The 12651-nt window shown below is 32.5% G+C and overlaps 1 protein-coding gene across 1 annotated transcript in view; it reads right to left on the bottom strand.

Moving 5' to 3' along the window:
* Window positions 1-12651, bottom strand: part of LOC131424577 (glutamate receptor ionotropic, NMDA 2B-like) — a 126061-nt gene that overhangs the window by 111988 nt on the left and 1422 nt on the right. Inside the window, exons 2-3 of the mRNA XM_058582800.1 lie at window positions 7860-7913; window positions 5618-5649 (exon numbers count right to left, since the gene is read on the bottom strand). Of these exons, the coding sequence (XP_058438783.1) occupies window positions 5618-5649; window positions 7860-7913 (86 nt within the window). The remainder of the gene's footprint in view (window positions 1-5617; window positions 5650-7859; window positions 7914-12651) is intronic.

Below are 12651 nucleotides of genomic sequence, written 5' to 3'. Positions count from 1 at the left end.
TTTAAATGCCCGTTTCATTTAAAATCCACTACATTCAAAAATATTATGTAATTCTAAAATCCATAATTATGGAGTAGATCATAATCTATAATCTTCTAGAAAATTAAACATGAATACATAAAAGCTGAACAACACTAATAATTTTTCCCTGATATTAATTTCTACCTTTCTTTATTTTTCTTGTTCATATTTGCTACCTGTTTAATCCATTTTATTAGTTATTCTAAAACCAAAATTTGGCAAATTTCTTTTAAGATATTTTGTTTTAGTTGTATTTAGACACAATAACTTTATTTTATTTTATTTTATTTTTTATTTTTATGTGATGCTGAAGATCAAACCCAGAGCCCTGCACATGCTGGCAAGTGCTCTACCACTGAGCCACAACCCCAGCCCCAACATTTGGTATTTTGACACTTGTATTACATATTTGCTTTATAAATTGTTATTTTTTGCTCTTTTATATTATATAATGTATTCAAATGTCTTTAGTTCTTAAGGTCAATAAAGAGATCACTATTTTTCAGCCATTATTTTTTCATGAATGTGATTTAGAGATATACATGTTGCACTAAAACCTTGATTTGAAGCATTGTATAAGTTTTGATATAATGTTCTTTCACTATTATTCAATTAAAAATATTGTCAACTGTAAATATTATGATTTTCTATCCATGGATTATTTATAAGCATGTTTCTTAATTTCCTACTAATTAGGGATTATCATATTATTTTCTTCCAGATTCCTATGTTATTTCAAGACTAGAGAGACAATTCTGTATATCTTTTAATCCTCTGAGATTAGATGAGCTTGACTTTTGGGTCTACGACATGGAACAATTGGAGATGTTTTGCATGAACATGAAAGTATAATCTTCAGTTGCTTTGTGAAATATTTGAGAAACTACCACTCAGAAAAACAAAACAAAACAAAACAATTTTCAATTTTTCTAATGTTTAATGTATTCCCTAATTTATCAATGAAAGTGTTAAATCTCATATTATTGCTGCTGATTTTTCCATTTCTCTTGAATTAATAAGGTTTTTCCTCATATATTTAGTGAGATCTTTATAGGAGTAATTTCAAGTTGCTACATATACTTGTAAAATACTCTAATGTCCTACAACAATTTTGCATTGATATTTAATTTGTAAGATATTGGTCCATTTTCATAAGGTATTTTTTTGTTCATTTGTATAACTTTTCCCACATTTTTACTTTCAAATTTTCTTTCTTTATTTTTTTTGAAGTTTTTATTTTTATTTTTTTTTTATTTTTTTTATTGGTTGTTCAAAACATTATAAAGCTCTTGACATATCATATTTCATACATTAGATTCAAGTTGGTTATGAACTGCCAATTTTACCCCAAATACAGATTGCAGAATCACATCGGTTACACATCCACATTTTTACATAATGCCCTATTAGTAACTGTTGTATTCTGCTACCTTTCCTATCCTCTACCATCCCCCCTCCCTCCCCTCCCATCTTCTCTCTCTACCCCATCCACTGTAATTCATATCTCTCCTTGTTTATTTTCCCATTCCCCTCACAACCTCTTATATGTAATTTTGTATAACAATGAGGGTCTCCCTCCATTACCATGCAATTTCCCTTTTCTCTCCCTTTCCATCCCACCTCATGTATCTGTTTAATGTTAATCTTTTCTTCCTGCTCTTCCTCCCTGCTTTGTTCTTAGTTGCTCTCATTATATCAAAGAAGACATTTGGTATTTGTTTTTTAGGGATTGGCTAGCTTCACTAAGCATAATCTGCTCTAGTGCCATCCATTTCCCTGCAAATTCTATGATTTTGTCATTTTTTAGTGCTGCGTAATACTCCATGGTGTATAAATGCCACATTTTTTTTATCCATTCATCTATTGAAGGGCATCTGGGTTGGTTCCACAGTCTAGCAATTGTGAATTGTGCTGCTATGAACATCGTTGTAGCAGTATCCCTGTAGTACGCTCTTTCAAGGTCTTCAGGGAAAAGTCCAAGAAGGGCAATAGCTGGGTCAAACGGTGGTTCCATTCCCAGCTTTCTCAGGAATCTCCATACTGCTTTCCAGATTGGCCACACCAGTTTGCAGTCCCACCAGCAATGTACAAGAGTACCCTTTTCCCCACATCCTCGCCAGCACTTGTTGTTGTTTGACTTCATAATGGCTGCCAATCTTACTGGAGTGAGATGGTATCTTAGGGTGGTTTTGATTTGCATTTCTCTGACTGCTAGAGATGGTGAGCATTTTTTCATGTACTTGTTGATTGATTGTATGTCCTCCTCTGAGAAGTGTCTGTTCAGGTCTTTGGCCCATTTGTTGATTGGGTTATTTGTTTTCTTATTGTTTAATTTTTTGAGTTCTTTGTATACTCTGGATATTAGGGCTCTATCTGAAGTGTGAGGAGTAAAAATTTGTTCCCAAGATGTAGGCTCCCTATTTACCTCTCTTATTGTTTCTCTTGCTGAGAAAAAACTTTTCAGTTTAAGTAAGTCCCATTTGTTGATTTTTGTTATCAACTTTTGTGCTATGGGTGTCCTATTAAGGAATTTGGAGCCCGACCCTACAATATGTAGATCGGAGCCAACTTTTTCTTCTATCAGATGCAGAGTCTCTGATTTGATATCTAGCTCCTTGATCCACTTTGAGTTAACTTTTGTGCATGGCGAGAGGAGGGGATTCAGTTTCATTTTGTTGCATATGGATTTCCAGTTTTCCCAGCACCATTTGTTGAAGATGCTATCCTCCCTCCTTTGCATGCTTTTAGCTCCTTTATCAAATATAAGATAGTTGTAGCTTTGTGGATTAGTCTCTGTGTCCTCTATTCTGTACCATTGGTCCACCCGCCTGTTTTGGTACCAGTACCATGCTGTTTTTGTTACTATTGCTCTGTAATATAGTTTTAAGTCTGGTATCGCTATACCGCCTGATTCGCACTTCCTGCTTAGAATTGCTTTTGCTATTCTTGGTCTTTTATTTTTCCATATGAATTTCATGATTGCTTTATCCATTTCTACAAGAAATGCCATTGGGATTTTGATTGGCATTGCATTAAACCTATAGAGAACTTTTGGTAATATCGCCATTTTGATGATGTTAGTTCTGCCTATCCATGAACAGGGTACATTTTTCCATCTTCTAAGATCTTCTTCTACTTCTCTTTTTAGGGTTTTGTAGTTTTCATTATATAAATCTTTCGCCTCTTTTGTTAGGTTGATTCCCAAGTATTTTATTTTTTTTGAGGATATTGTGAATGGAGTGTTTTTCCTCATTTCCATTTCAGAAATTTTGTCACTGATATACAGAAATGCCTTTGATTTATGCGTGTTGATTTTATATCCTGCCACTTTGCTGAATTCATTTATTAGTTCTAGTAGTTTTTTTGTAGACCCTTTTGGGTCTGCTAGGTATAGAATCATGTCATCTGCAAATAGTGATAATTTAAGTTCTTCCTTTCCTATTTTTATGCCTTTAATTTCTTTCATCTGTCTAATTGCTCTGGCCAGTGTTTCGAGAACTATATTGAATAGAAGTGGTGATAGAGGGCATCCCTGTCTTGTTCCAGATTTTAGGGGGAATGTCTTCAATTTTTCTCCATTGAGAATGATGCTAGCCTGGGGCTTAGCATAGATAGCTTTTACAATGTCGAGGTAAGTTCCTATTATCCCTAGTTTTTCTAATGTTTTGAACATAAAGGGATGCTGTACTTTGTCAAATGCTTTTTCTGCGTCTATTGAGATGATCATATGGTTCTTATTTTTAAGTCTATTGATGTGGTGAATAACATTTATTGATTTCCGTATATTGAACCATCCTTGCATCCCAGGGATGAATCCTACTTGATCATGGTGCACAATTTTTTTGATGTGCCTTTGTATCCGATTCGCCAGAATTTTATTGAGGATTTTTGCATCTAGGTTCATCAGAGATATTGGTCTGTAGTTTTCTTTCTTTGAGATGTCTTTGTCTGGTTTCGGAATCAGGGTGATGTTGGCCTCATAGAATGAATTTGGAAGAGCTCCTTCTTTTTCTATTTCCTGAAATAACTTGAAAAGTATTGGTATTAATTCTTCCTTAAAGGTTTTGTAAAACTCCGCTGTATACCCATCCGGTCTTGGGCTTTTCTTGGTTGGAAGTCTTTTGATTGCTTCTTGTATTTCATCTATTGTTATTGGTCTGTTTAAGTTGTGAGTATCCTCCTGACTCAGTCTGGGCAAATCATATGACTTAAGGAATTTATCGATGTCTTCACTATCTTCTATTTTATTGGAATATAGGTTTTCAAAATAATTTCTAATTGTCTTCTGTATTTCTGTAGTGTCTGTTGTGATATTGCCTTTTTCATACCGTATGTTAGTGATTTGAGTTCTCTCTCTTCTTCTCTTCGTTAGCATGGCTAAGGGTCTGTCGATCTTATTTATTTTTTCAAAGAACCAACTTTTAGTTTTGTTAATTTTTTCAATAGTTTCTTTTGTTTCAATTTCGTTGATTTCCGCTCTGATTTTAATTATTTCTTGCCTTCTGCTACATTTGCTGTTGTTTTGCTCTTCCTTTTCTAGGGCTTTGAGATGAAGTGTGAGCTCATTTATTTGTTGGTTTTTCCTTTTTTTGAGGAATGACCTCCAAGCAATGAATTTCCCTCTTAAAACTGCTTTCATTGTGTCCCATAGATTCCGATATGTTGTGTCTGTATTTTCATTTATCTCTAAGAATGTTTTTATTTCCTCCTTTATGTCTTCTGTAACCCATTGATCATTCAGTAACATATTGTTCATTTTCCATGTGATGTAGGATTTTTCCTTCCTTCTTTTATCATTGATTTCCAGTTTCATTCCATTATGATCAGATAAAATGCATGGTATTATCTCCACCCCTGTATATTTACTGAGGGTTGCCCTATGGCATAATATATGGTCTATTTTTGAGGAGGATCCATGTGCTGCTGAGAAAAAAGTATATCCACTTGATGATGGTTGATATATTCTATATATGTCAGTTAAGTCTAGGTTGTTGATTGTGATATTGAGTTCTATAGTTTCTTTATTCAGCTTTTGTTTGGAGGATCTGTCCAATGGTGAGAGAGGTGTGTTGAAGTCACCCATAATTATTGTGTTGTGGTCTATTTGATTCTTGAACTTGAGGAGAATTTGTTTTATGAACGTCGCAGCACCATTATTTGGTGCATAAATATTGATAATTGTTATGTCTTGTTGGTGAATGGTTCCTTTTAACAGTATATAATGTCCTTCCTTATCCCTTTTGATTAATTTAGTTTTGAAGTCAATTTTATTCGATATGAGGATGGCCACCCCTGCTTGCTTACGAGGACCGTGTGCATGGTATATTTTTTCCCAACCTTTCACCTTCAGCCTGTGTATGTCTTTTCCAATCAGATGTGTCTCCTGGAGGCAGCATATTGTTGGATTTGTTTTTTTAATCCATGTTACCAAGGTTTTTCTTTTTAAATGTCAGATTTTTTTTAATATTAAATATAGGCTGAAAAAAATTTCCCTAAATTAATTTTTTTTAAAAAAAAATCACATTTGATAAAATCATTGGCTTATGTTAGCTAAATCTATAATCAACTTATCTTACTTAGTATAATAGCATATTACCTTTTTACACATCAACTCTGCATTGAGAATAACTATAAAAACAAAAACAAAACAAAACAAAAAAAACCTCTATCTTCGAAGGCACCAATCCAGGGCTTGAGGAAGAAGAATCACAAAGATAACATAGAAACAGTGAAATAGATGCAAAATATTCAATGTCTTCACCTATAAGGCATCTGTCATTTTGTAGAAAGAAACTAATAATTTAAGCACCAAGTTGTGATAATAGCTGGTCAGCAGAAACTAACTTTCCACAATTCCATGGAACAGGAATATAAAGTTTTGACCTACCTAGTCAGTGAGGACTAACTAATGTGTTAGAGTCAAAGCAAGAACTTTGAAGTAAGCCCAACATTTGAAAGAACTCTTTAAACTCAGAGAAGTTATTGATTTCTAAGTGGGATAGCGCATATAGATTTAACACTAGGAGACAATGATGCCTCATAGGCCAGGAAATACTGGAAAATTTTCATGAAGTCACAGTAGTGAACAAGGAAGAACATGTGCTTGAGAACACACTAGGTCTTGGGTGTTTTGATAGGGACTTCTTGCAGAGACATTTATACGCACGCTTACACACATAAACATACTCAGGATCCTGCAGTACTAGAAAATGAGTAAGAGAAAATTGGAAATAAACTAGCCTTAACAAAATAGCCAATTTAGCTTTGACCAAACTATATTCCAGAGTAAAATAAATTAATCCATACCTATTCAACCAACATGATATAATTATTTATCAAGAGGAAGGTAAACATATTAGAGTCTTAATTTATCTCTTCTTTATTTTCATTTAAAATGATCAAAATACATATGGGCAAAAAAATTCTGAAACTCACAAAATACTAAAAATATTTCTCTAAATTCAAGGACTCTTCAAACACTAGGTGGGCTAAACCACTGCCAGAATCACCCAAGAAAAACTGTAAAACCCAAGACAGAGAAACATATGAAATCATCAAAAGAAGAGTTAACAGGCACACTTCAAAAAAGTATTTGTGACACCCCCCAAATGATGGCAGCCTACACATAATAAAGTGATATTCAAGCAGAGAAGAAAAAGCTACAAGGCTAGAATTATAAATCAAACCTAATTATCCCTCAAATTAAAGGGTATTAAAAATTAATAAATGGCATTTTAAGAAGATACAAGTTAAAGAGAAATTCAGTGGTTCTGGGCAAAAAAAAAAATGTACACAAGTACATACACAAAGGAATTAAAAGTTAAGAAAAGAATATATGTGAGTATATATAAGAAATAATTTATTGTATGATATACTAATAATGTATTGTTGAGGTTAAAATATAAGCAGGGCAAAAATAAATGAAAATGGTGATAAAACATGAGAGAGGAGATTAAAAAAATAGTAAGGTCCTTATGTCATGCCAAAATTGGAAAAAGTAATACTTTATGTAGAAATTAAATGAAAAAGAGAAGAAACTTTTTTGCAGGGTAAAAAATACAAGAGAAGAAAAGAAAAAGAATGCATATTTAATAAAAATAAAATCAGAAATATTTTTAAAGTCACTTCAGCCAAAAATGTAAGTGAACAAAGAGAAAATATGCAGTTCTTTTCTTATATTTTTAATTTATTAATTTTGTGGACTAATGTCTTTGACTTCCTTTTCACAACTAAATTTTGTAGCATCTACATTATGGAAACCATTTTTATGTTTATATTCTTTGGTATATAAATAAGGAAAGTAAATTCCAGAGACATCAATTCCCTTGACTGTTAAACCAAATTAAGTGACTAAACAATAAAGTTTTATAGCAATAGGGTGTTTTGGTGGGAAGAGGGCTATTTACATTAATCAAAAATTATCTTTTCCTTTTGTTTCCCAGGGTTTATCTCCTTTGCATTTGGAAAAATCCATTTTCTAATACTGAGTAAAATCTGTATGCGATCTTTTGCTCAAAGTACAGTTTTTCTTATGCTGCTATGCAATCACAGAGAAAGCAGAAATGAAGAAATGGGTTTTCTTTTTTTTTTTTTTTTTAGTTGGGAGGTATGCTGAACTGTGGGTATGGAGAACTATGTTAAAGGACATGGTGTTATTTTTGTTATTTTGGTGTCAATGTGAGTAGAGGGTATGGTTCCATAATAGAAGAAAGTAAAGCAGCATTTCCAGTTGATAAGAGGGAAGAAAAATAATACCAACATCACAATTACCTAAATGAATTTTATCAAGCATGGATAACTTTTATCATACCTGTAACTTGTCCTTAAGTTTATTTTACCTCGGACTTTCTGAATAACTTTAGAAGGGCTATCCCAGAAGGAAGCCACATAAGCTGAAATGCAAAAAAACTCACAAAAACAGAAAGGTACTGAATGGTTACTATCATCATCCCCTTCTTAATAGTCAATTTTAATGGTTAAATCCCAGTTGCCAGTGTTCCATTGTGTCCAATGGACAAGACAATTTTACTTTTTATGTAAGGGAAAAGTGATGATGAGGGGTATAGAAAAAAATTCTAGATGTGATTATGAATGACCTTGCAATAGCAAACCAACACACTCTGCAGAATTAATAGCCAGAAAGGATTCAATAGTGAGTCCAATAAGGTGAAAGGGGACTTTGTGAAGAAAGGGAGCTTTGAGGGAGGGAAGGTGACTAATAAAAAAAGGGAGGATGGGCAAGTAGGTTAAACTGAAGTCAAACTACTGTTGCTGTGCCAGACTGTTCATGCTGCTTTTGAAGCTGAAATTTGATTCCCACAAAAATGACAGATGTTTCATCTTAGGCCAACTAAGGGACCAAAAACTGTAATAATTTTATGTTCTGCTGGCTATATAAAAGGTATTTTAACACTAGTCAGGTAGTCAAAGGCAATCAAACATGAATGTTGCAGTTTATTACTAAGTAAATATATATATATATATATATATATATATATATATATATATATTATGCATATATATATATATATATATTTATATTTATATATAATGGAAGGCATCAATAACAAAAACCACATGCATATATCAGAATTTATAGATGGAATACAAGTTACAGAAGATATTTTCTCCATGAAAGTATTAGAGAAGCTACTTAAAAGTAATAATGTAATACCTGCGATTTTATTTTGATTTTCAATTGAGTAAACAGTCATTTGTTTTTAATAATAACATTGCAGTTGAAATATAAATAGTTTATAAGAGTAATAATGAACTCAATCAAATTTGATAATCATCTAACTGATTTTAAAATGAAAGTATTTTTTTTCTAAAAGATAGTTCATTTTCCATTTGCAATGAACTATTTTTTAAATTTTATTTCAACCATAATTTCTATTTTATCACTAACTGCAAATTATTAGTAATGCTGTAGGTAGTCAGTCATTCTTTCCTAACAGTTACATTGAATTAGTGTGTGTGTGTGTGTGTGTGTTTTGACATAGATTCTTACAAACCCTGTAATATTGAATCATTTTATAGCATACCACTGTAGGTTGGGAGCCTTATGTGATCCTGAAGGACCCTCAAACTTTGCATTGAAGAATAGACAGTGAGTACCATAATGAATGGCCATGTAAAGTTTAAATCTAATTTTGTGTGAATTTTAAGCAGCATGATGTGGGTTAAAGGTACAAGTGAAAAATTTGCCATGAACACATATATTTGGAAATCAGTAGTTCTATATAAAAGTGATTATTTTTCTTTTATGAGTCACCTGAATTCTCTAGGTAATTAATCACTCTCAAAATAAACTGAAACACCTTATTTAATAATATATTTTCTTGAGTTTCTTAAACGAACTTTCTGCTTATCTTCTCCACTTCAAAATAAAAAGGATTGGAGACATATTTCAATTCAGTTCAATATAAAGCTACATAATTAAAATTAATTTAAAAAATAAATTTGTAACTTCTATTGGGTAAATGTTCCAACTGCCTATGTTAATTCTATGGTGATCAAGGACAAATTAATTTCTGAACACTCAGGAAACCAAGTAACAAGGAAAATTCAATTGTCTTCTTTATTGCTGTCCTATCTATTAATTCATAAAGCATTAATGAAATATTAAAGTTGTAGTTTTTTTTTTCAAGAGCAAATAAGAAATAAATTAGAGAATTTTAAATAGTTCATTTTGAGTGGTAAAAGTAGAAATAGCAGTTCTTATACAATATGCTTTATTTTTCTACATATTCATAATAAAAGTTATAAACTAAACAAAAGAAAAATGTGAAATAAATGAAAATGTTGTGATACCCTACCTGCATTTATATGGAGAGAATTATTAAACATTCTTTCACAAATTTATATTTTTAATTTATATATACATCTTTAAAATCATATTGAAGTATTGCAAAGCAATACTTTATACTTAACCCATAATTCAGATGACTAGATTTATCTTTGAAGACAGTTTTTCCCTTTGTCTTTTCTCCTAAAATAAATAATAGTAAATGGTAGTAGTAAACAACTTTGGAGATATACCCATTATTGCATCTATGATAGCTAGTCCCTAAAAAATAACTCCCCACATCCCAATGGGCTACTTCTCAAGGATCCATTTTCTTGTGTCATTACATCCCCTTGAATTTTGTAGCACCTATGAATCACTTGTAACAAGCAGAATCTGCAGAATTTAATTGGGCTGTTGTGTGAATTCTAAGACTACTTCAGAAGAAATCTTGCAAATTCTACTTTGGTCTACTGAGACCCTCATCCTTCGACTTTTGAGCCTTGCAGTTCAACAATCCCCTGACCACCATGATGTTAGAAGATCAAGCCACATGGAAATATCCTTAAAAGATAAGATGTCACACAGGAGGTAAAAAGGAGAGAGGAAGTTAAAGTAAGAGGGAGAGAGGAAAAGAGAAATTAAAGTAGTCAATGAAAACTCTAGGGATTTAGACATATTAGTGAATGCCACATAGAATTTATTCTCCAGTCAGGAAATCCACACTGACGACATGTCAGTTAAAAATGAAATGTATACCTGAGCTGTCCCAAAATTCCCAATGTAAAAATTTATAAACAAACTGAAATAATTTGAGCCAAGATTGAACCATATGCACAAGAAAAATGTTAGTGGAAAAAGATACAATGATTTTGAAGAAATTGGTTTTTGGAAAATGATTCCTGAGAGGACACAAACAAGGAGAGTCTTATGACTGCTCCAACTTAAGAGACTAGAAAGAGGTTGTAGGATATGGTATACACAGAGAGAATCAAGGTGGACCCAGTAGTGTCCTTGAGTCCTGGTAATGAAGCTTGGAGTCTTAGGAGGCCAAAAAACCTGAGGTTTGCTGGGCAAAATACCAGAGTAAAGAGAGAACTCTGGAAACCTTCAAGGGATTCCTGTTGAGTCCTTTGCTACACAAAGGTCAACCTGTACATACAAAAACATTATCTGGAGAAAGAGAAAGAACCAACTGAAAGTTTGATTAGAAGGAATCATGTCTATGGTTCACAAGAGCCTGGATACTGTTCTAGTCTTTATCTTCCAGCATGAAAAACCTCAAATGCACAAAGTATTGGATAGAATATTCAAATTTCTCCTCGGAAGTTTAATAATTAGTTGCAGAATAAGGATATATGATACCCCTATGTTTTCTTAATAGAGAAGATTGAAAGTGTTCAAATAACTACATCTCAAAACAAGGTTCAAGAACATTTATAGAAATATAAAAAATATCCAGCAAATATCAAGGTAAAATATACACTGTCCTGCAATGAGGCAGGAAAACATAACTCATAAGGAAAAGAAATCATTCGATTGAAACAGTCCCAGAAATGACACAGATGACAACATTAGTAGGGAAGTAATATATACTCTAACAAGTATATAAGCTCAAGAAGATAAAGGAAAAATAAAAGCATATTAAATACAGGCATGCAAGATATCTTTAAAAAGATCCAAATTGAAATCGTAAAGAAAAACCCATAACATCTGAGTTAAAAAAAATCTTGGAGGAGATTAAAAGTGTATTAGGCAATTCAGAATAAAAAAAATAGTTAGCTTTAAGATAAAGCAATCAAAACTATCTCAAATACAGTACAAAAAGAAAGTAGACAAAAATAAATGTGGCATCAGTGTGCTTCGAGATAACTTTAAATGGTTTAAAGTAAATACAATTGGATTCTCCAAAAGGGGGATGGCGGATGATAAAAAAAAAGATGATGAAATTTGACAAAAGCTATAAATCTGCAGTTCTCAGTTTCAACAAACCACAAACATCAAAAATAAGAAGAAAACTATGCCAAGGACAAACAAGACAAACTGCTTATATACAGTCACTAATATCTGGTTTGGTTTATTATGTAGCTATAGAAAACTGAAATGTCATCCCTGATTTTTTAAATAAATTCCTAAAATCGGTGATATAAATTGCAAGTGAATTAAAATCCTTAGGCTGTCACTATTTCCAAATTGCCCTTTAAGAAGTTTGTTACAATTTATCTGACCAATAAATGTGGGAAAATGTGCTAGTTTCCTTGTTGTGTTACTCACTTTATTTCATCTTAAGAGGCATTATCATTTGTGTTTAACAGATTCAGCCTTTGTGTTAGATTTTTAAATTCATCAAGTTCAACTTATAATTTTTATATCTTTGGGAGAATTATATAACTTGTCTGTGCTTCTTATTTTTCTTCTTTCTTTTTCTTTTCTTTCTTTCTTTCTTTCCTGCTTTTTTTTTCCTTTTTTTTTTTGTACTAGGGATTTAGGGATTGAATCCAGGAGTGCTCAATCATTGAGCCACATCCCCAGCCCTTCCTTGCCCATATGCATGCATGTATGTATGTATATGTGTATACACACACACACACATATTGAGGCAGAGTCTCACTAAGTTTAGGGCCTTGCTAGGCTGTTGAGGCTGGCTTTGAACTTACAATCCTCCAGCCTCAGTGTCACAAACTGCTAGGATTACAGGCATGAACTATCATTCCTGGCCTGTTTCTCATTTCTTCAAAGGGTTGGGTATTCTATCCATCTCATCTGGTGGTTGTTTCAGGACATGAGATTTCACATATAAACACATGGTACATAGAAAGCACCAAATAATATTATCTATCAGG

The sequence above is a fragment of the Marmota monax genome, unplaced genomic scaffold (assembly GCF_021218885.2).
Source record: "Marmota monax isolate L192 unplaced genomic scaffold, Marmota_monax_Labrador192_F-V1.1 WCK01_AAM20220418_F8-fsc00739, whole genome shotgun sequence".
Taxonomy (NCBI): domain Eukaryota; kingdom Metazoa; phylum Chordata; class Mammalia; order Rodentia; family Sciuridae; genus Marmota; species Marmota monax.
This window is presented reverse-complemented; position numbering and strand designations above follow the sequence as displayed.